General features: G+C 40.1%; 1 protein-coding gene across 3 annotated transcripts in view; it reads left to right on the plus strand.

The window, feature by feature from the left end:
* Positions 1 to 22,826, plus strand: part of CAMK4 (calcium/calmodulin dependent protein kinase IV) — a 175,954-nt gene that overhangs the window by 76,958 nt on the left and 76,170 nt on the right. For all 3 annotated transcript variants that reach the window (XM_075488666.1, XM_075488668.1, XM_075488667.1), the window contains 3 exons: positions 873 to 951; positions 20,690 to 20,752; positions 21,389 to 21,471. In XM_075488666.1, coding sequence (XP_075344781.1) covers positions 873 to 951; positions 20,690 to 20,752; positions 21,389 to 21,471 — 225 coding nt within the window. The remainder of the gene's footprint in view (positions 1 to 872; positions 952 to 20,689; positions 20,753 to 21,388; positions 21,472 to 22,826) is intronic.

Genomic DNA, 22,826 nt, shown 5'->3' on the forward strand with positions numbered 1-22,826 from the left:
TTGATGGTGGCTGACACTGGGTTGCTCAGCAGCATCTAAAAGTAAATGTGGTAGAATATAAAGGTATCTGAATGGTCTGTAACCATTAGGGTTTTGCCAGAGGTTTTTCTTCTCTTTAACTAATTCATAGCGTACAGGTCCCTTCCTTGACGGTAACACGTAGGGCACGGCAACTCAGCCCCTGAGCCTGCCACTGGAAACTGTCTAGCCCAACCTCCCACTCAGAGGAGTGCCTTCTAACCAGCACATTATTTTATGTTATTAGCACATTCAAGTGAGTACGCCTTGAAGGCAACCAGAAGATGTAAGCCCAGTTCAGTTTTGCTATGACCAAGCCCCACCAGTTTCCACTGGATTAAACAAAAGTGCTGCTCCCTCCATCTGGTGCCGAATTTGGCTGTTTGGGCAACTGGGCAGGAAGCAGCAGAATAATTGCCTCATCTCTTCTTTTCTGTCTCACTCCCCATTACTGCCATCAACAGTTAGCAGAAAAACCCAATGCAACTAATTGTTGAAAATGGGTTGCCTTAACAAAGACAAGATACCTTGTCACAGGTTTGGGGCCAGATTACATTTGTTGCTACCCTGAGGAAACCTTCAGGATGTGTCAGGAGCCAGAAAAGGTGTGACCAAGAGGCATCTTGAGCTCTTGCAAGTTGAATTGGCTGAATAACCACTGAAGTTCACTGGTTCAACAAAGAGCAGTTTTTACACTGGTTTCTTTGGTTGCATCTGTGGGGAAAAATGAGGTATTTTTTCCCAAACTGGGAGGAATAGAAAATGTAGTTTCAGCTAGGCAACTCTGTTTGTTGACATATTCAAAGAGGCGTATGTACAACTATTCTTCCTTTTTTTTTTTTTTTTTAATTTAGCGGGGCTACATCCATTGTCTACAGATGCAGGCAGAAAGGGACCCAGAAACCTTACGCCGTCAAAATGTTGAAGAAGACAGTAAGTTGTTTTGTTTTGTTTTGCTTTGCTTTGCTTTGCTTTGGGATATGTTTGGGATTCTCTCTGGTTTTTTTTCAGTGCAGTTCCTTTGTGTGGGGGAAACAGGCTAGATTAAGGACCCCACTAAACTCGTATTTTCTGTGACTGAGCTTCTTCTGCTCCTTATCATTAAAATGGCTTTTAGAGGTAACAGTACTCTGTTGGGAATGCCTTATCCCCACAAATCTTGCTTGTACCTTCATCTAGTGTTGTTTGTATAGACTTAGATTTGGGCAAAATTTTTTAGACAAAAATGTCTTTTTCTTTCACTATGGAAAAGAAGCAGGTTCTGAATCATTTAAATGTTCTGTGATTTCATTTCGCTTTAATACATTGTTTTGCCCAAAAAATACCATTACATGATTTATCTTTTTCAGAAACTGATTAAAACACCAGTTCAAACTCAAGTAAAATTAAATATTTCATGGAGGTTTTTTCCCCCTACAAAATTGCAAGAGAACCAGTTGAGACATCACTTATTTTTAGAGCTCCATATATGTCACACTTCTACCACAGCTATTTTTGTGTGTGTTACAAAATAGATGGTGGAAAGCATGAAGAGAGACTAGAGAGGAAAGGCTAGTAATGGATTGAGAGACTTCAAACAGAAAGAGAGCGTGGGGGATAGGGTAGAGCAGTTCATGTTCCTAAGAGGGGAAGAGAAATTTGAGAGGAAGCAAGCAAGCTGTGAGGCATGGACATGATTTTTATTCATTGGTGGTTTTGATTGAATTTATTTCATTGTTAAATCATACCTTATTCCATAAAGTTCAGGAATGTTCACATGTAGCAACATAATGGTGGGTGGGTAGGCGTAAACATGTCTAAATGCTGAATTAACTGGTGGTCTCTGTGCAAGACATAATGAGTGGGTTCCACATGAGTAAAACGTTGGCATTAATTTGTCGTCTTTGAAAGTATGCCAAAGTTTAAACTGGCACAGAAATTCAGTTGTTGTGTGCTGCTTTTCAATTTGCATCTGGTGCACTGAAGGAAGCAGAGCATGTGAGGAGCTTGCATTGCTGCAGCCTACGCTCTGTCTTTCCTATGGAAATGCAGAGAATTGTTAAGTTTTTATCAGTTCTTTATGCCAATGATTCCCATAATGTTTTAGGAGTATACTTTCTTATAATTCTCATTCTGAAATGCACTAGGAAGAATGATATTACTTAAAAATATTTATTTGCCTTTTTTTTGGCCTTTGTGGAGATTAATTCATATTCACAACGGCCACATTAATACTAGATCCATCTATTTGTGTCTGAAACTATTCAATTTAGACTATTGACAGACTTATTGTAGCACATATTTTTTTAAAAAGTGTAGGGAAAATGGCAAGCAAGAAGAATATAAGAATATGGTTATGTAAATTGTTTGCACAGCAGTAATAGCTTGGCTTAATGCAGCCTGGATTATATTAGCAGTGTGGTTAAGCAGTTCACACAACCAAGTTGTTCCCAGTGTAACTGATGCACTTTGGGATGTTTTGTTATGAGAACAAGTGATTCTATTACACAACTGAGCTTATTTGTATAATTGAGAACATGGGAGGCGATACTGTAAGGATGTGCCACTGCTTGTGTCTGTGGGCCATGAGCTACTGTGGCTCTGTTCCAATTTGGAGACGTAATTATTATCACAGAGACAGAACTAACTGTGTGTTACAGTGCTCCCACAGCAGGAGGCCTGATCTTTGCTCAGAGTATCTCAGTGTAAAAATAATCAAGTGTGGGCCAAATCATATACCAAAATGTTGATCGGCTTAAGTTTCCTGTTGGCATTCTTTTAAACAGTTAGAAAAAACAGGTGGCAGTTCTATAGTGGAGGAAAAGTGATGGGAGAAAAAGAGGAAGAGCCTGTGACTGTTTGCTTTTGATCAAGAGTCCCATTTCTTCAATTCCCTTTCTTAAATGCACATAAGGGAGCTCTGAAGAGCACAGGAAATTAGAAGAATACAAAGGAAGATGGAGAAAAATGAAATTATCTGAATTTTCCATTCCGACTGACTGACTTTAAACACTGCACTGAACAAGACTAACTTGCTGAGGAAGAGTGTCTGTAAAAATAGGGTGAGGGTCAGGGAGAGGGTGGTCCAGCTTGTTCTGGAAGTGGTAGCAAGTGGTGTGTGATTAGGAGTCTGGTGGCTGACTGGCAGCTCCAGATTTGTAAATGCTGATCACTACAGTACTGTAATTTGAAGTAAAGCATTGGAAATTATTACCTTTGTCCCATGGGAACAGCTCAGATAAGAAACAAATCATCCTTTTGGATTGAAGTAGTGTGCTAGGAACAGACTGCAAGAAACATTAAATGCCTATCAGAGTTCTTTTCATTTAAATAATAATGATGACTTATTAAATTATTAAATGACTAATGTATTCTCATTTAAGAGCAAATAAAATTTTGGGCAAGACATATCAGCCAATTCTGAGAATACACACTTGTGGAGAGATGTGAGTTCTCAGGAGATTCTGTAATTAGTATTTCTTCACCATCTAGCTTAATAAAATTGTATTCTTAGATTGTTTGCTCACTTCTATTTGTTTTTTTTCTGATTGCTAGTTAAGCCAACAGAGAGAAACAGGAGAAAACATGTTTATACAACCCTTTTTTTATCAATAAAATAAAATAATATTTTGGGAATATTTTATTTCAATTTAGAGGTTTAATCATTCTTAACCATTAATTAAAATTTTACACCGTTCCAAAAGGAGGAGAAAAATGCTTTTTTGCTAGTTCAAAACTACTGAAACAGAATGCTTCAGTTCCCTGTTTTGTTTTGGTTTTGTCAAATTCAGCCCAACTTTAGGAGTAGTTCTGAATCCTTTAAGTTACACTTTTGGTGAATAAATTTAGTTCAAAGAGCACTTCTGGCTGTTACTCCTCAAGTGTCTGACTGTCAAAGTTAGGAAACTGACAGGCAATGACAACTGACAGGAAACAAACAGAACCATAACTTCCGGAGCAGCTAAAACACAATTATTAGAAGGGCTAAGGAGGTCCAAAGAAAAATTGATGTATATATTAGTGGGAAAAAACCTCTCAGATAATGTAAAATAAATTAAATTTGCAATTGTTCTTAACAGGTACAAAAAGAAGTATGTTTATAAAACAACATCTGTGGGACAGGTGAATCAGCATGCTAAATTATTGCCTTTGATTTGCTCATCCAACCTTTATGCTCAGTTCCTGAGCATAATTGAAATGTAGGATTATATTATATACTCATTACTTGATTTTTGCTATGTTTAGCAGATCTCTTAAATTCCACGCAGGTAATAAATGTAAAGGTTTGAATCATGTAATTTCTTTGTGGGGAAATCCATTTCATGAAGCAAGAAAGGAGCAAAAGCAGATCATATAGCACTTCAGAAAAACTCATCAAATGAGCAAAGTTATGAACTTTTACACTTGCAAATATGAGGTTGGTTTGTTTTTCACTACACAGTTTATCTCTGCTTGATGACTCAGTGCTTAAGAAAAATGAAGTATCTTTAGGAATCTGATTGTCACTCCTCAAAACTGAGACTTAAAAATTATGTGAGATTTACAACCAGTCATTCTGGAACAGTTGTTATTGCAAAACAACTTATAGCATGTGGATCATATTGGAAGAACACAGGATTCTTGAAGGGAACAAACATATTTATGTGCTATTTATGAAACAAAACCTCTCATCTGCAGACCTTTGCCTCCTTTTGGTGTGTTTTGAGAAAGCTAGGCAGCATATGAACCAGGGCCAGCCTGGAGATTGTCTCATAGTCTGGGCAGGTGAATGCCTTCCAAGAAATTACATCCACCTCTGCCTTAAATTTCCTACCTGAGTCTGGACAAGTTGTTTTAAAAATAGTGAAGAAAACAGATGGCCTCTGTTCCATGGTTTCTGAATTAAGACATCAAGTGCCTGCCTACGTTATAGGTGTACCAAGTGCTAACAACTGTAACTGAAGTAATTTGGGAGCTGCCATTGCAATAAAGCAACATGCTTTATTGGAGAACTGGGTTGTCTGGAGCCTGGGTCTTGGTGTATTCCCAATTCAGCCTGTGCCATTGGCCAGTAGTACTCCATCTCCAGTACTAGCTATTATACATGTAGATTACTTTATTTTTCCTGGTTGGCTCATTTTTAGTCACCCATGTCATCATCTCATTGATGTGCAGTTCACACTGTTATGTTTATTCTGAAAGATGAAAAAAATATTTCAGTCAAAATTATTTTGAATAAAGAAATAAGGCAGTAAGGCTTTGAGTTTTCCACTGCTTATATCCAGTTTTCCCTCATATATAAGGGGAATCTGTCTTCCACAGTCTGACTCACTACTTTCCAAAAGAAAGGGCTTTTAAGTAAAAGTTAAGTCCATCAAATGCGTGCTGTCTAAAGAAGAATTAGGAAGTTCATTTTACATAAATGCCCTACAAAAGGAGAGAGAACGGAAAGATTTTTTTTTTCTGCAATAAGGTACCAATAAGTTTTTGCCTTAGAAGCTATGAAATCAGACACTAGTTAGTGAAAGTGGAAATTTTACTGAAAAATAGCTGCGTAATATGCTGGTTTAGTCCTTGGAAAGCAAAAAGTGGTTTTTGTCTGTATTGACAGGACACCCTTCAGGAAAGGAAAAAATCCCATTCTGCAATTGAAAAAAAGCCTGTCTTACATACGTAAAGTTATTTACCATGTCATCTGCATTACAATGTATTGTATTCTATCACATTGTAGTGCAGGGGATGCGTAAAAATCACTTAACATAGAACAGTATTTTTTACCTGTCACCATTTAGATTGAATTGCTGTGCTCTTCCTGAGTAAGTCATACCTTGGGTTAAGATTTTAAGAACAGAGAGTATGCATTATATCTCTTTTTTCCTTACTCCATTTAATTTATAGGTAATTAGCTAACACTCATTTCACAGGTTTTCAGAAATACAAACATCAGCTAATAAAAAGAGGAAAATATAAAGTTCAACTCATTGTTATGCAGTTCCAGGAAGCTCAACCTACTGTATACATTGCGTTTTTGAACAAGTAGTTCTGAGAAACTAAATAATATCCCTTGGATGATTAATTCAGTAAAAAAAAAGAAACAATTGACACATGCCTAGCTTTTAATAACTTAACAGGAACTTTTGTGAAACGATCTGAGCTGCACATTTTCTTCCACCAACCCACCCATGCACATTTTGCTCCCTGCCTGCCTGCAGTGATTTGTCTTCTCCACAGCTTTAAGCAACCCTAGAGGAGCTTTGTGTGTCTAGGGTGCGCATAAATGTAGAGAGGCAAGACAGGGAATAGGAATGAAATGTGTTGCTGTGTGAGGATATATTTAATGCCTAAAGCAAAGACACAACCCTGCAAAAGGGCTGAACAGAGATGCAGAGGTAAATATTAGGCTATCCTGAGATTATAGTCCTCCTCTTTAGAAACCCTTCATTATTTACAGCCTGTTAAGGAAACTGGAGACGTGCCTTTGATGGAGCTGTACTGCAGGGAAGGCAGGGCTGCTTGTGCTGGGGATCTCTGAAAGTCTTCTCCCTCTGCTTTCTAGGAAGTTGTTGTTTTCAAGAAGCATATGCTACGATCCTGTCATCACAGTTGTGACAGTTATTCATTTGGGGAGAGAGAGATTGAGCTTGTTCTATGTTGTCGAGCAAAGAATTAAGGGAAAACTGGCTGCATGCACAAAAAATGAAGAGAAGAGGGCAAAAGATAAGAAAACAGTGTTTTCTCTGACACTGGCAGTTCAGCTGTTGGAATAAAACGGGAAGAATGTATGACTGAAAACGTGGCATCCTGGGTTTATTCCTCTGGCCTGAAGCAGAGTTGTGTGTAGTCCCTCAGAGGCAAATCTAACTGACGTCTATAAGAGAGAGGATTGGATTTACCAAGAACTCCGTAATCAGCATGTACTCAGTTGACAAACTGGTTACACTGGCGTATTTCAAGGTAGAATATATCCTCTTTGGCTGAGGTGGTCTCCTTTTGTCTTATGTCCTTTAAGAGAAAGACAGACCACACGTAGGGAGGAATGGAAAAGTGAAGGTGGAAATTAACACAGCAACTGTGTAAGTGGCATAACCTGTGGGTTCCAGTTACAGAAGCTTCTTTGAGAAATCATGAAGCCAGCATCACTGTCTGATCTCCATGAGATATGTCACCTGGTCAGAGCACCTCCTAAGACTGGAACTAAGTTTCAGTACAACTTTCTAAGCTGAATATTGTGATGGTTGATGGCTGCAGGACTAGTGTGTATGGGTAAGCATCATCCCAAATTTTTGCCAAACTAAACTTGCTGTCTGCTTGAATCACTTAAGAAGGGCTTCCTTAAGGAAACCAAAACCAAACAAAACCTAAACCTGAATAAATAGAAGATAACTAATAACATGTTTTCCTACAAACATAAAAAAACTGCCTCACTTTCTTTGTTATTCCTCCCCCTTCGTTTTAAGCAGCCTTCAAATACCACTGTTTGTTTCCAACAAGCTATTCCATTATACTTTGCCAATATTGAATGAGCAGATGTTTGAAACTCCAGCTGGGCATGTTTTCAGCAGATATAGGTGAAACCAGCTGGAAGCATTTCCATAAGTAATAAGAAATAGCATAAATAAGATGGTTTGTTTTGTATTTCAGTGCTATGGTATTCAAGTCACTTTCATTTACAGTTTTTTTGAGAGAATTCTGATTTCAAATTTATTTTAGGATTGCAAAGATTACATAATATGCTAACTTCCGAGGACCTCTAAGCAGTACTCTCAGGAATATCAGCCTGCAGAAATTTAGATTTTTTCTGCAAGATACGTAACACTCATATAGGTTTTACCTCTTTATACATTGATAAAAGAATAGTGCTACAAAGAAGAAAGAGCATTATAATAATTGTAGGTTTCTGGATTGAGTGGCAAACATAGTAGGTATGGGATCTGAATGTAAAAATATGAGAAAATATGAAGTCAAAAGAACTCTGTGACATGGCTTTCAAGAATTTGTGGGAAAGTACTAATTTGTGCAGATAAGCGCCCTAATTTCTACAAATGAGAAGCCAAAAATCTGTTAATCAGAACTCCAGGAAAATTATTCATTTCACCATTGTAACTAATTTCAGTTATTCTTTTTGGGCCATTACTGTGTTACAACTGCAACACCACAGTGAGAAAACACGTTAGCATTTCCACGTTTTGTGAATGAGGAGCACATGAGGTACCGAGGCTAGGAGCTAGATCTGTAAAGTATTTGTATCCAGGCAAATAGTACCAGTTCATAACACATCAATAACTACCTCCTGCATGCTTTACATCTGCTTTGTCTTCTCCAGGCTAAACAGACCCAGGTCTCTCAGCCTTTCCTCATAGGAGGGTCACTCCAGTCCCTTCATCATCTTCATGGCCCTTCACTGGACTCTATCCAGTATGTTCTTGTCTCTCTTTCACTGGGAAGCCCAGAACTGCATGCAGTAGATGAGGTGTGGCCTCATCAGTGCCAAGTAGAGGGGAAGGATCACCTCCCCTGACCTGCTGGCAACCCTTCTCCTGATGCAGCCCAGGACACCATTGGCCTTCTTTGCTGCACGAGCACGTTGCTGGCTCATGGTTAGCTTGCTGGCCACCAGGACCCTGATGTCCTTTTCTGCCAAGCTGCTTTCCAGCTGGGCAGCCCCCAGCCTGTACTGGTGCCTGGGGTTGTTCCTGCCCAGGTGCAGGACTTTGGACTTCCACTTGTTAAACTGCATGAGGTTCCTGTCAGCCCGTTTCTCCAGGCTGTCCAGGTCCTTCTGGCTGGCAGCATGACCTTCTGGCATATCAGCCCCTTCTCCCAGTTTGGTGTCATCAGCAAACTTGCTGAGGGTGCACTCTGCCCCATCATCCAGATCATTAATGAAGATGTTAAACAGGATTCGACCCAGTATTGACCCCTGGGGTACACCACTAGTTACTGACCTCCAACTAGAATTCATGCCACTGATCACCACCCTCTGGGTCTGGCCGTTCAACCAGTTTTCAACCCACCTTAGTGTCTGCTTATCCAGCCCATACTTTAATGGCTTGTCTATGGGGATCTTATGGGAGACAGCGTCAAAGGCCTTATTGAAGTCCAGCTAGACAATGTCCACTGCTGTCCCCTCATCTATGAAGCCAGTCATTTCATTGTAGAAGTTTCTCAAGTTGGTCAAGTATGACTTGCCCTTGGTGAATACTCCTGATGAATGACATGCCCTTCATGTGCCTGGAAACAGTTTCCAGGATTAGCTTCCCCATCACCTTCCCAAGGACTGAGGTGAGGCTGACTGCCCTGTAGTTCCCTGGGTGCTCCTTCTTGCCCTTCTTGAAGACGAGTCACATTTGCTTTCCTCCAGTCTTGGGGCATTTCTCCCAGTCACCATAATCAGTCAAAGATTATTGAGAGTGGCCTTGCAGTGACATCTGCCAGCTTCCTTAGCACTTGTGGGTGCATCCCATCAGGGCCCATGGGCTTATGTAAGTGCAATTTGCTTAAGTCTTCCCTGACCTGATCCTCTTCCACCAAGGGCACATCTTCCTTGCTCCAGCATTTCCCCCTGGTCTCTGGGGCCTGGGGTTCCTGAAGGCCGGTCTTGCTGGTAAAGGCTGAGGCGAAGAAGGCATTCAGTACCTCAGCCTTTTCCATGTGCTGTGTCACCAGGTCCCCTGCCTCATTCAGCAGCACGCCCTAGCCTTCCTTTTGTCACTTGTTGTCACAGAGGCACACAAAGTCAAATTAGGCAGGTGATGAACTCAAGATAAACTTTATTTATAACAAAATTGTTTAAGAGAAAACCAATAGAAATGAGGCCTATCAAAATCATTCAACACTCCGACAACATCAGTGAACCACAGGTTCATGATAATGTACGAAGGAATTAATACTGCACAGGCGGCCTTAGAAATGAGGCTCCAAAATGTGCACAATCACCCACCTATGAGACGAGGGCTCAACCTCGAGGAGTTTCCTTGGGCAGCATCCCGACCCAAGGGGAGAGTCCTCGACTGCAGAGCCACTGCTCCAAGGACGACCGACTCAACTTGCCCTCCGGCAGGGCTCCATTTATACCCCGGTCAAATCTGACCTGTGGCCAGTTCTGATTGCCTGAGGGCCTCAACTTCTGCCCCTCACCCAAGGTGTGTGTAACGGCGCGAAAGTAAAAGTAAGGACACAGTGGTCCTAATGCCCCCGGTCTTTTATCAGGGCGGGTGCACCTGGCACACCTGTCTATTTATGAAAACCCTTCTTATTTCCGTTGACATCCCTTGCCAGATTCAATTCCATTTCAGCTTTAGCTTTCCTAACTTCATCCCTGGGTGCTCAGGCAATATTTCTGTATTCCTTCCAGGTTACCCATCCTTGCTTCCACCCTCTGTATGCTTCCTTTTTGTGTTTGAACTTGGCCAGGAGCTCCTTGTTTATCCAGGCCTCCTGGCATTTTTGCCTGACTTCCTACTCACGGGGATGGTCTGCTCTTGAGATTGGAGGATGTGATCCTTGAATATTAACCAGCTTTCTGAGATCCCCCCTTCCTTCTAGGACCTTATCCCGTGGGACTTTTCTAAGGAGATCTTCGAACAGGCCAAAGTCTGGTCTTGTGAAGGCCAGGGTTTTGATCTTGCTTTTCACTCTTCTCCCTGCCGTCAGGATCCTGAACTCCACCATCTCATGGTCACTGCAGCCAAGGCTGCCTTTGGTCTTCACATCCTCAGTGAACCCCTCCTTGTTGGTGAGTATGAGGTCCAGCAGAGCATCTCTCCTCACTGGCTCTTCTGTCACTTGGAGGAGGAAGTTATTATCAATGCGCTCCAGGTACCTCCTGGATTGCTTGTGTCCTGCTGTGTTGCCCCTCTAGCAGATATCAGAGTGGTTGAAATTCCCCATGAGGACCAGGGCCTGCAAATGTGAGGCTGCTCCCATCTGTCTGTAGTGAGCCTCATGCACTTCTTCTTCCTGGTCAGGTGGTCTATAGCAGACACACACTATAATGTCACCTTTTAACTTGTGTGTTATGTCACCTAAGAACTTGTGTGTTATAAGCCAGGTCTTGTTCCTCCCATGTAGTACATATGTGAAATGTATTCAAATAGAGACAGCTTTATTACCACTGAGCTTTGTACAGAGCTTGTTCATCCCAAAGTTTATGAGAGTATCGTCAGAGTATTGTGGTTGTAATAAGGACCTCAAAAAACTTAGGTTGAAGGTCCCAGATAGTTTCTCATCACTGAGTAGCTAGACATCATTAAAACCTGAAGTAGCCACAGATTTTACCTGCGGTAACTTAAGAACCTAGAGGGTCTTCAGTGGTTGCGGGTTTTTTTTAAGTAACAAAATTGCACCCCAAATCACACTATATGCAACAGAGGTGGGTTTTAGGTCTGATTCTGTGTCATTTGCCAAACATGCATGTGAATTCAGTGGCCATAAAGGGAGACATAGGCGAGTCTCCTGAAATTCAAATATTCACCTGTTCTGGTTCAAGTTCACATAGCTTACAATTTCTCCTTTCAGCATCTCCTCCATTTACTCCTAAATTGTGTGAAGCGTCAGGGAACACAGGATCAAATATGGAAAGCACCCTGTGGCTCTTGTGCGCAGAATTCACAGGTTGGGGTGATCTGTTGGAGAGGGAAGTCACTGTATGTTCCTGCTGCACTCAGCCTGCTCAGTCACTTGTCCTTTTTTTCCAGCAGAGCTCATAGATCCTGGCAGAGGAGACAAGTTAACATGTTGTCATTAATGTAGTTGAAACGTCCTCCATAGGGACTGGAGAGGTGTAGGGACAAAAACAGTCCTGTAAATTCTAATGTTATTTGTTGACACATAGCACTAACAAGAAACTCAGCTCACAGTTTCTAATCTATGAAGCGAGCTCTCTAAATTAGTTATAAGGCCTTGCTTTCATATGTCTGCCTACCTCTCCAACTATCTCACCATCTCTGCATGCTTCTCTGTGTTCTCTTCCAACTATATCAAATATTTTTCATTTTCAGTACCTGAAAAGTTTCTGCAAGGAATTCCTTCCCTGCTTTCCTCTGAGGATCTACTGGTTTTCTGTGTTATTCAGATTATAAAGTATATAACCTGTAAATTTTAAGCAGCTTTGGGGTATGGGATTATTTATATGGTTCCTGTAAGTGTAGCATTACAGGTTCTATATACTATCAAGCAACACTGAAGAGACTTCAGGACCCCTCATTATCAGTGTTTGGGGCTGACCTACCAGAAGAATTGTCTAGCATCAGGACATTATAAGTCTCCTAGTACAGGTGTCATTTAAGCAGCAGGTCCAGAGATTCAGAGTGATTCATCAGAAAATATGCAAGACTTAATCTGCAGCTGATGTTGTCAAGATTTCATCCCACCTGAAAGATTTTGAACAAAATAGTCTCATTTGATCATCAGACTCACAACTAGGCCTTCCCCAATCATCACCTATGTTACTGTTTACAAAATGGGGTGGTACAGCATATAGTTGATTGTCCTGGTTTAATCCTGGCCAGCAGCTCAGCCCAACAGCTGCTCGCTCACTACCCCCAGTGAGATGGGGGAGAGAATTGGAAAGGTAACCGTGAGAAAACTTGTGGGCTGAGATAAAGACAGTTTAATAGGTAAATGTGCAAGCAAAGCAAAACAAGGAATTCATTCACTCCTTCCCATGGGCAGGCAGGTGTTCAGCCATCTCCAGGAAAGCAGGGCTCCTTCACACGTAATGGCTAGTTGGAAAGACAAATGCCATAACTCCAAATGTCCCCCCTTCCTCCTTCTTCCCTCAGCTTTTATTGTAGAACACAGTGTTACATGATATGGGATATCCCCTTGGTCAGTTGGGGTCAGCTGTCCCAGCTGTGTCTCCTCCCAACTTCTTGTGCACCCCCAGCCTGGGGTAGTGTGAGAAGCAGAAAAGGCCCTGATGCTGCATAAGCACTGCTTAGCCATAGCTAAAACATCCCTTTGTTATCAACACAGTTTTCATCACAAATCCAAAACATAGCCCCATACAAGTTCCTATGAAGAAAATTAACTCTATCCCAGCCAATACCAGTACATTGATCATATGGAATAATTTGATATCTGCGATGGAGATTACTATATTAATGGTAGCCCTGATGCATCAAACCTTCATTGGGTAACAGTGAAGGTTCACGTGGATCTGTAAGTGTGAGTTAATTCAGAGAAGGATGGGTGCACTAGCTTATTATTTATGTGCAATTTCTTAAATTGCAGCAAGCATTGCACTTGGTGAATAATATAAGTAGACATAATGTATTCCAGATCCCTATCATGCAGCTGAGGACTCCTAAGAAATCTGAGTAGCTTTAAGATAAAATGTTGTACAGGATGATAGGAAATGTCCTATCACCTAATAGCTCTCAATTTCTAAGGGACTACTGCTACATGGCAATTTATTTATTCAGAGGCATGGTGTGAATGTGAAGCCTTTTACAGAATGCCAGATGCCTAAAACTGGTTACATCACTTAGAATAAAAGCTGGATTAATAAATTTTCACTGAGAAGAGAGGAAATTTTTGGATTTGTAACTGTATAGGTGAAAAGCAAGAATGGGCAAGAAAATGGGAAGTACAATTTTCAAAATGGGAAGTATAATTCTATAAACGCGACTATTTTGAACTAAAAAAAAGTACTTACCTTTTGATTTACACATTGTTCTTGAATCTTAAAAGTGTCCTCCCCCACCCAGCTTTGGGAACAGTAGCAGTGGCAGTAACACAGTATAAACAGTGAATAGCTGAAATGAGCAGTTCATTAATACCTAATAGCCTGAAATTTGTTTGCATAAACCATTCAACAATTATCAAACATATTTGCAGAAATCTGTGTATAAATGAGTCAGGAACAGAAATAACAACCACATTAGTCATATAGTTAGACCACAGCATATAATAAGGCCTGTTCTAATGAACATATAACTTGATTTGAACTCAGACGTAAAATGTATTATTGCAAATGAACAGTGTTGTGCAAGCTATAAGTGCCTCTGCACCCATCCTTCACACTTCGGTGATGCCACCAAGTTAATGTGGGTGAGCAATAGAACCCATTCACAAAAGCTTGTGTGTCTTTGGGGAATATTACCTGCACCTGGTCAGCTTTACCATTGAAATTGTATGTTACAAGATGCAGGGACTGTTAATCACCTATGTCAACATGTGATTTACTGTGCTGAAGTCTATACAATCCCACAAATTATATCTATCCATCTGATGGTTTGCCTGCAAAGGTACTGTGCTTTTTTGAGAAACAGAAGTGTTGCTTCTTTGATGGAATGATTTACATTTAACAGATTATCAGTACTATCATATGCAGATAGTGCATTTCTCTTTCATTTTTTAAAAGCATATGGTTGTACAAGCCCAGCCAAATCTGTATTTGCAGCCAGCAGGTTTTCATGTACAAGCAGACTTTTAGGCACCTAATGCAAGTACAAATGCAAGCACATTGATGTACCTTGCAGTAGTTCCATGCAAGTGTGTTCAGTCTGAAGAATATGCATCAATTGAAGGATTACAGCCGCAAATTTGAAGGGTGGACATGTGCGCAGAAAATAGTTGCTCTAATAATGAATAGTCTATTTTCTTCGCATTAATAATGCAAGTTTACTTATGGAGGCTCAAAAGAAAAATTCTCAGTAACCTACAGGCTGAAAACTCCCTGCTGAGTTTATGGAAGATACTGCAGGGCTGTGCAATTACTGCCGTGCTTTATTGTATTGTTTGATGCGTTCTTCAGGGACTTCATGTTCAGCTTGCATGGAGATAGAGCCAGAATAGTCTGCCAAGATTAAAATATAACAAAGATGATTTTGAACCATTTTTTTTAAAAAAAGATCATATTAGTCCATTAGGAGTACAAAGGTTGTTCCCATACAAAAAGAGAGCTGCTGACCTTGCTGAGAAGGTCAAGCAGTGTCCCAACAAGAACAGCCCCTAAAACATAGGAGGAATTCTTTACGTGAGAAACTTTTATTTTCATTCAAAAAAAAGGTCATGCAAAGACTCAAATCACCTGAAGCAGGTGTTAATAAATGCCCTAGTTGGAACAAAGAAGTATCCTTTCATTGAGAAGGGTCAGCTTTTTTTAATTATGCTTTTACCCACTGTCCAGTGCTGTGCTGGTTACTGAATTACACCGGAGTAACTCAGATAGACTGGGTCACATATAAAGCATCTGTTTTCATTTGTTCTGGGATTTTTCTCTCATACCATTTTTTGTATCACCCAAGATTCTTTATCACTTATGGTGAAAACTGACATCCACATCTTGCATTGATACATAGACCAGCTCAGATGCATGATTTCAGCAGTACTACCCAGCTTTATACAGATGAAAAAGCATATTCAGAAGTCTTCTTCAGAGTGTTTTAATCTTGAAGTCTTGACTGAAAGACTTTCTGAGAAGATATTCTATGTATGAGCTGGGCAGAAACTGGAATTCCTGTTATCCAGGACATTATGAAATTAAAAAGGAAACCCTAAAACTGTGTAGAAAATATGTACTTTGAATCTTCTTCTTGTGAAAATGTATTTAAATTCAAGCTTTAAATTCAAGCTCATTTCTTTTTCTCTTGAAATCTTTCAAGAGTACCTGGGTAACCCAGCAGCCCTGTGTGTAGTTGTGACAATTGGGAACAGGCCTTTTAGACTACCAGGGAATCGGCAGCTCAGCTTGTGGGTAATCTGTGTCTGTATAGGTTTTAATATTTCAGCTTAACTGTGAGAAGACAAAGTAATGGCAAAGTTATAAATGGTGATTAGCAATTGAATTCATAAAATACAGAAAGGGTTAGGCTGCAGAGCAGTTACTTTAGCTAAGATGAACATAAAAATTGTTTCTTGGAAGCATTTAATAGAGTGTGGTGGCAAGCCAATAATGATTTGCAGCATGTTCCCGGTAAGTGCAGAGAAATACATGCTCAGAGCCTGACCTGCTGGTTCAATAAAGCATTCATTGCTCAAATTAGAGGTGTTCACGTGAGTCAATAAGTGGGATGTTAAGTAAGGAGCTGTGCAGAGCTGGGGTGAACAGCCTCCCTGAGGTGGGCAGTGCTGTGAAGCTCCTTGAGAGCTGTTTGCATTGGCCGCTTCACACCACTTGCCTGGGCACAGCGTTGTCACCCAACCCGCGTGGTGATCACACCTGGCCAGATGTACGCCTCCATGCCCACAGCACCCTGGAGAAGGAGGGCAGTGGAGACTGGACTTGTAGGATGAGGAATGTGCTCTGCTTCTTGTTCTCTACTAAGTTTGAGGGGTCTGTACATCTGTTGGCCACCTTTTTTCAGGATGGTGCACCATATTGCAAGGGAGCAGCTGGATCAATCTGTTTACAGTGACAGTTCATTTTATCTTGTTTCATTTAATTCAGATAGAAGCAACACTTCTACATCTCAGGGCATGGGAACATGTAGCACGTCCATCACTCCACCTCACCATCTCAGGGCATGGAAACATGGAAGAATCTCAGCTTTCATTAAAGATTTTTCCAGCCCTTTCCCTTGTCAAAATAGGTCGAAATTTATAAATCAGAAATAGACTGATTATAGACCTAGCACTACTTCACTGCATGACCAGTATCAAATTTCAAAGACACAGTGTTTGTAGACACATATCTATAAAATAGATAAATTCCTAATTCTAGAGAAGTCAATAACTGGAGATACAAAATACTAGGAATAATCCAGGAATAATTACTTTGTTTATGTAAATGCTTTAATGTAAATTAAGGGGTTGGATAATTTCATTCACCCACACTTGTCCTAACCTCCTGGGCCCTGGTTGCGTGAAATACTCTGTTAATGCTGTTAATCCTATGGCTGTCTGTCTGCAAACAGGACATATGATTGCAGTTTTGAGTGCACACAGCATGCTACCATTTGTCTAGTGATCTCGGGTAACACCACAAAGCCACGCGTCTGGCTGCAGTACAGATAGACATTTCAGTTCAGCCCACTGGGTTCTTGGACTGCCTCTTGCTCCCAAGTTCAGGTTGCTGGATCTTTGCTGCTGCAGGTACTTTCTCTAGTTAGATTAAAGCCAGCATGCAGATGCTTACCTGTGCTACAGTCACAGCTCCTGGTTTGCTTACTAAAGTGTGCTGTGGAGCCACAGCTCCAGGCAGGGCTGTATTGCACCTACAAGCAGTTCTTGCAGATTTGCTGCATTTTAGTGCTTCATGTTGATGTCTCTACAGGTAAGTCATGGAAGCATATAGATTGGGTTTTAATAATTATAGGCTATCTAGCAACTTTGTTTGATCTTTTTGGTCTATGGGCAGTGGTCATAAAATTCATGCCTAGGGTCAGTGGTGAAAAACTGATAAATAACCATTTCAGGATTACCTGGCAAATGACTTCTCAAATTGACATGGATGTACCACAGCAGAATGCTGCTTCATAGGCCTATCACAGGAAATGCCTCTTGATTGTTTGCAATTTAAAGTCTGCAAACAGAAAATACAGCTCAGTGAAATTGCACCAGTGTTAAAATCACCCAACCAGTCATTCACATGATGTGGTACAGAATTAGTGTAAGTTTTTCACACAGAGAAAAGTAATCATTTAAGTAGAAATCAAATTATACTAATGAAATGTTTGACCAAAAGCATACTCTAGTCCATTTAGCGTAGATTAAAAACAAAGAATAAAGGAAGCTTCTAGAAGGCTAATTGTTTAACTAGTGGAACCGGAAAACATCTGAAAGTTAACATTGATTGTTTGCCTCATTTTGGTCAGTTATTACATCTACGCAAATCAGACCACTGTATTTGATCTAGCCAAACATAATTTGCCCAAACATTTATGGTAATGTTAAATTATCTGAGTATATACTCAGTTCAATTATCTGAGTATTAAAATTTGTTACTCTAGCAACATATACTGTAGAGTGAAATGCCTGACTGTCATCCTATCAAATAATTTCTGTCAGGAATGTAAGTAGCTGAATTGCTGATACTCCTGCCCAAACTAAAATAGGCCAAGTTTGACCCTCATATAAGTAGGTACATTTTGCTGAAAGGAGCTGAAACAAGATAAGCATTGATATAGCTCTATATTTAGTGTAGAAGAAGGTAAGAAAATAAAAGTGATAAAACAGGCTGTCTGTAATAAAATGCCATGACTACATATGCTGCTGCTTTTACTCTGGAACGATTCATATCACTTATATATGCACGCTTCTGTTGTAAAATCTATCCCAACAGCCATTTTCCAGGATGCTTATAAATATGTAACCCTCCTAAGTGTTTCTCTGTGGCGTATTTTCCATTGCCTCTTAGCATCTTGAATTTTTAGGTACCTTTTCCTCATACAACCACCTGAGGAACTATTATGAAAGTCTACTGTTTTGTGTCCGGTCAGGACCTGGATCACAGAAGGGCTCACCTGTGGTTGCAGAGTAAATGTCTAGGAAAGCAAGGACCTGAAACTGAGTCTCACTTAACTTTTTCACTTAATTTGTTGCCACCTGCAAGATGAGAGGAGGCCTCTATAGTTTCTCAGTTGTAACTACTCAGTGCCAAAAGGAAGCATCTTTAGCATTTGGACAGCCTCTTCCATGCTTGTTGCCAGGCATGCTTGATGTGCAAACATTTTCAAAACTGCAGAAAACAAACTGTAGGTTGTTCAGTTTGTAGTGGTGCTTTTGGATAATGAAAATTGCTCAGTCTAAACAGCTCTCCTGAGGAAATGACTGTCCATGCAATATTGTACATTAATTTTTCTGATCTTGTCTGAAGTGAAAAGCATATGAAAACAGTCCAAACATGTATTACTCTCTGAATCATCAAGAGCCCCTTGCTACCCAGCAGTGAGATTTGGAGTGCCTGTCTGTGCGTTTGCACTCAAAAAAGTAACCCAGAGTTGAATAACAGCACTGATGCCAAGGGGATGTTGAAACCAAGTAACACCACAGGCTGGTGCTCACAGCATTTTAGGAAAACTGCACAGGAGACCATCCTTCAAACCTGCTGCTCCGTATTTATGTAGCGGGCAAGAGCAAAGAAACCTTTGCATTTGGAGTGGAAAACAATAAAGTTTATAAAGCCTGTGATGGTCGCACAGCTTAAAGGGTCCTGTGTTTGATCCCAGAGATGGCATTTACCTGTGAAGATTTAGTTATTGACCATGTTCTTTACCACCAATTCGGTGTTCAGGTAATGGAATACTTCCTTCCTCCTTGATTTTAGCTTTCTGCTGCTTCTCACATGCACTGAATCTGTCTAAAGTTTTTTCTTTCTTTCATTTTGCTTTCTGGCAGAGCCACTAAAAGAGGTTAAATGTCAATGAGTTTCAAGAAGTCCCTAAGGGCTCTAGTTGTCCACTCATTTACACCACTGTCAGAGCGCTGTGGCATTACTAACCTGGAATCATTCCTGACTGACACAAAGGGAGAATCAAATTCTGCCTATCCTGTAGTTCTGAATGTGACTGATACTTGGATTTTGTTGTTGCTGGAAAAAATCAAATACAGAGAAGTACAGCTCTTCTTTCAGGTGACAAAAAAAAGGGATTGTTTTTTAAGCATGAGTCTTCCTCACTAAGAATTTGAAGGTAGTTTTATGTCCCTTTTAAAGGTTTATGTATTATGACTGTTCATTTTCCATATGATGTAAAAACCAAAACCAAAACATGTGTTTGATGAAAAGCCTCCACTAAAAAAAAACACACAACCCCCCCTCAAAATGTTCTGCTTGATGTCATCTGTGTCATCAGTTTGGAAACAGGTAGTGACTTAACTTGCTGACTGTTATTCATTTTGTAACTCCTGAGATGAAGAGTGCTGTAGAAGAAATATGTTTATAATTGTCATCAGTGTAGGATTTCTCTAGGATTTGTGAGAATATTTGCAAACCAGATAGATAGTTTCTTTTTGTACTAATTACCTTAGCAACATAAAAGCATACATAATTTGCTTATGAGCATTTTCCTTTCTTGCTTGCTTAAGCATTCAAGTTCCGGGAGAGCTGCAGTTGAATTTCCTGAATGAAATACTCCATAGGACTGCATTTCTTGTGCGAAATGACTGATGTCCCCCAAGAGGACATAGGTTGTGCCTGGATTGTTAAAGACTGCACTTTGAGAAGGGAAGGAAAGGGAAGGGCTAATCCTCTCAGAGGTTTAACCAAACAGACAGTCTTTTGTATTAACAGACCATTCTGTTAGATATATCTGAAGCAAGTTGAATTTAAACCTTATACTCTGTCTGTGGCTGGGGGTGTTTGACTTTTGCATCACTGTTTTGTTCTAAGCAGTATGTTACACTGCTTTGATGTGCACATCCTATGTGCAGAAACCTTTTTCCAGTACAGCTGCTGGACAGTGTGTCAAAAGGAAGCTATCCTGGCATAAACTGAACCAACATAAGTAGCGATAGACAAGCGCAGAACTTGAGTAAAAATAGGAATTTTAGCACCTTTTTCAGGTGTCTCTCCTATATTCTACTTCCAGCGTGACTTACATGTACATTTGTAATCATTTTGCTAGATGCAGATGTTTTTCTGTTACAGTATCTGTCTCATGTTAAAGGAAAATTACTCCTTACAGTATATTTGACTTGTGTGTCTTGCAACTTATTCTCCTAAGAGAACTAGATATGCTGTTCATACATATTTTCCAGTGATGCAGCTAGAAGTTTCTATGGTGAACATAGAAATAAATTTTTCACTTTTTCCCTCCCCACTTTTAACCAGGTAGACAAGAAAATTGTCCGCACAGAAATTGGAGTACTTCTTCGCCTTTCACATCCAAACATTGTAAGTTTAGCCTTGTTCTTTCACTCCACATTTGTTTCTTTGTTTTTTAAAAATCTCTTCCTGTTCCTGAGAGATGACTGTTGTGGTTCACCTATACAGACTTGGTAGACTTCTGGATTAAAGCTTTAGGTTTTCCTCATAAGCACATTAGCAGCTCATTATGGAAGACTGTTGAATTATACTTACACTTCAAGATAAGTTACTGATGTTCTGACAGAGTTGAGTGAGAAACTATGCAAAAGAAGTTCTGTAAATGAATAGGGAAGTTGGTGGTGTCAGTCCTTGGAGGGTGGGGAAGGTCTTACATTCAGTTACTCTGAAAGATTGGCAGACAGGTGTTGACAAGCACTAATGAAAGCAGCTTCTTAAACTCCTGTATTACACAGAGGTTGCTGAGGTATGAGGAGTATGAAAATAACAAAAAAAGAAAAGGAATGCAAAGGAGATAAAGCTAGCAAAAAAAAGGGGGGTGGGAGAGAACATGCACAATAACTTGCAAGTTAAATGATGCACCAACTTCAGTTGGTACCATCCTCTGCTTTATTGACTGTACTCTGTTTCCTGCTGTTGGCCCTGTGATATGCTCAGCAAGAAGACAAATAAGCAAAATGAATCCTTTTTGTTATCTTTTACCAGATAAAACTGAAAGAGATATTTGAGACCCCTACAGAAATCAGTCTTGTTCTGGAATTGGTCACAGGTGGAGAACTATTTGACAGGTAAGTTGCCTGTACGCACCTCGCTCGGTACCTTCCCCAAGGATGTTACAGTCCAGATTTCTTCTCTGCGCATAATCCCTGTGTTAGTAATTACTGGAATTATTTCGTCAGCATATAGTTTATTCACATGAGTAAATATCTGCAGGAATTGGCTTTAAAATGTCTTTGGAAATGTGATTACCCGGAGATTTTTTTTGCAAAGGATACATGAGTTGAAAATGGAGGAAATTATCAGTAAATTCTGAAGAGCACACACTATTGAAGGAAGGTGCTCAGCAGGTGCATAGCATCAGAGTATGCTAGAGCAGACAAAAGGCAGGAAAAAAGGGCAAAATTGCATTGACAGGTCATCACAAAATATGGTAGGTGGCAATCAGCCCACCAGGAGGATAGTGTTATGTCAGATAAAAATTTGGTAAGCAGAGTAACAAGAAAGAAATTGCCTTTGGTATTCATTGTATTTATAAAACCTCTGGTTTTGTTACAAAGGTTCTGCAAGACAGCTATGGAGTTCTGAAGATATTGCTTATAAGGCTGCACATGCTTGTGGTGTAGGTGCATATGCATAAAGTGAAATAATTCTGTAACAGTGCTGGGGCGATATTTTAGTGGTAGGGATTTGGATTTTTAGAGCAAGAGAAGATATGAAAAGCATTTGATATTGGCTTGAGTAAATCAGTTAATTCACTGGTGTTGGTGATTACCAGCTCATGTAAGGACAGGTTATTTGATCTTCCTTCTTCTGTAATTAAAGTTTAGTATTTTAGAAGACTGTTATACAAATATACATCAAAGACTCAGTCTGAAAGTATCTTTGACTTGAGAAAACAAAAGCATACTTTTTTTTGTACCATGGTCATAGCTACAACCTTGAGATGAACTATTTCTGAAGAATAACAACAAAAGCAACTCCTCTTGCAACATCTTTAGTTTGGCAGAAGAAAGGTGCATAGTCTCTCAATACCGAGCCAAAGCAATCAGGAGAAATGTACTGCAAGTTAAATGACCAGTGAGTGCCCAGTCCTGAGCTAGAGAGGGCACTGTGCAAGATGCCTTACCTTTTACATAGCCCTTTATATATTCACGTGGATACTCTACAGGACTCTTTGTTGAGAAGCGTTTGCAAAGCGAAAACACAAATATGCCACTGAAATGGTTGGTTCCTGAGCAGCAACGATCTGTGTGGTAGAAGAACTGAAGATAAAAGACTCCATGGGATCCAGAATGGGGAGTTGCATTACTAGATGGAACTAGGATTTAGTTTTATGACATTTTCAACATTCTGTAATCTGTACTCAGCAGTGACTATGGGATTTGATCTCTCAGATTGATATTTCCCCAAAATTATATGCTTA

Source organism: Mycteria americana, chromosome Z, assembly GCF_035582795.1.
Source record: "Mycteria americana isolate JAX WOST 10 ecotype Jacksonville Zoo and Gardens chromosome Z, USCA_MyAme_1.0, whole genome shotgun sequence".
In the NCBI taxonomy this organism is placed as follows: domain Eukaryota; kingdom Metazoa; phylum Chordata; class Aves; order Ciconiiformes; family Ciconiidae; genus Mycteria; species Mycteria americana.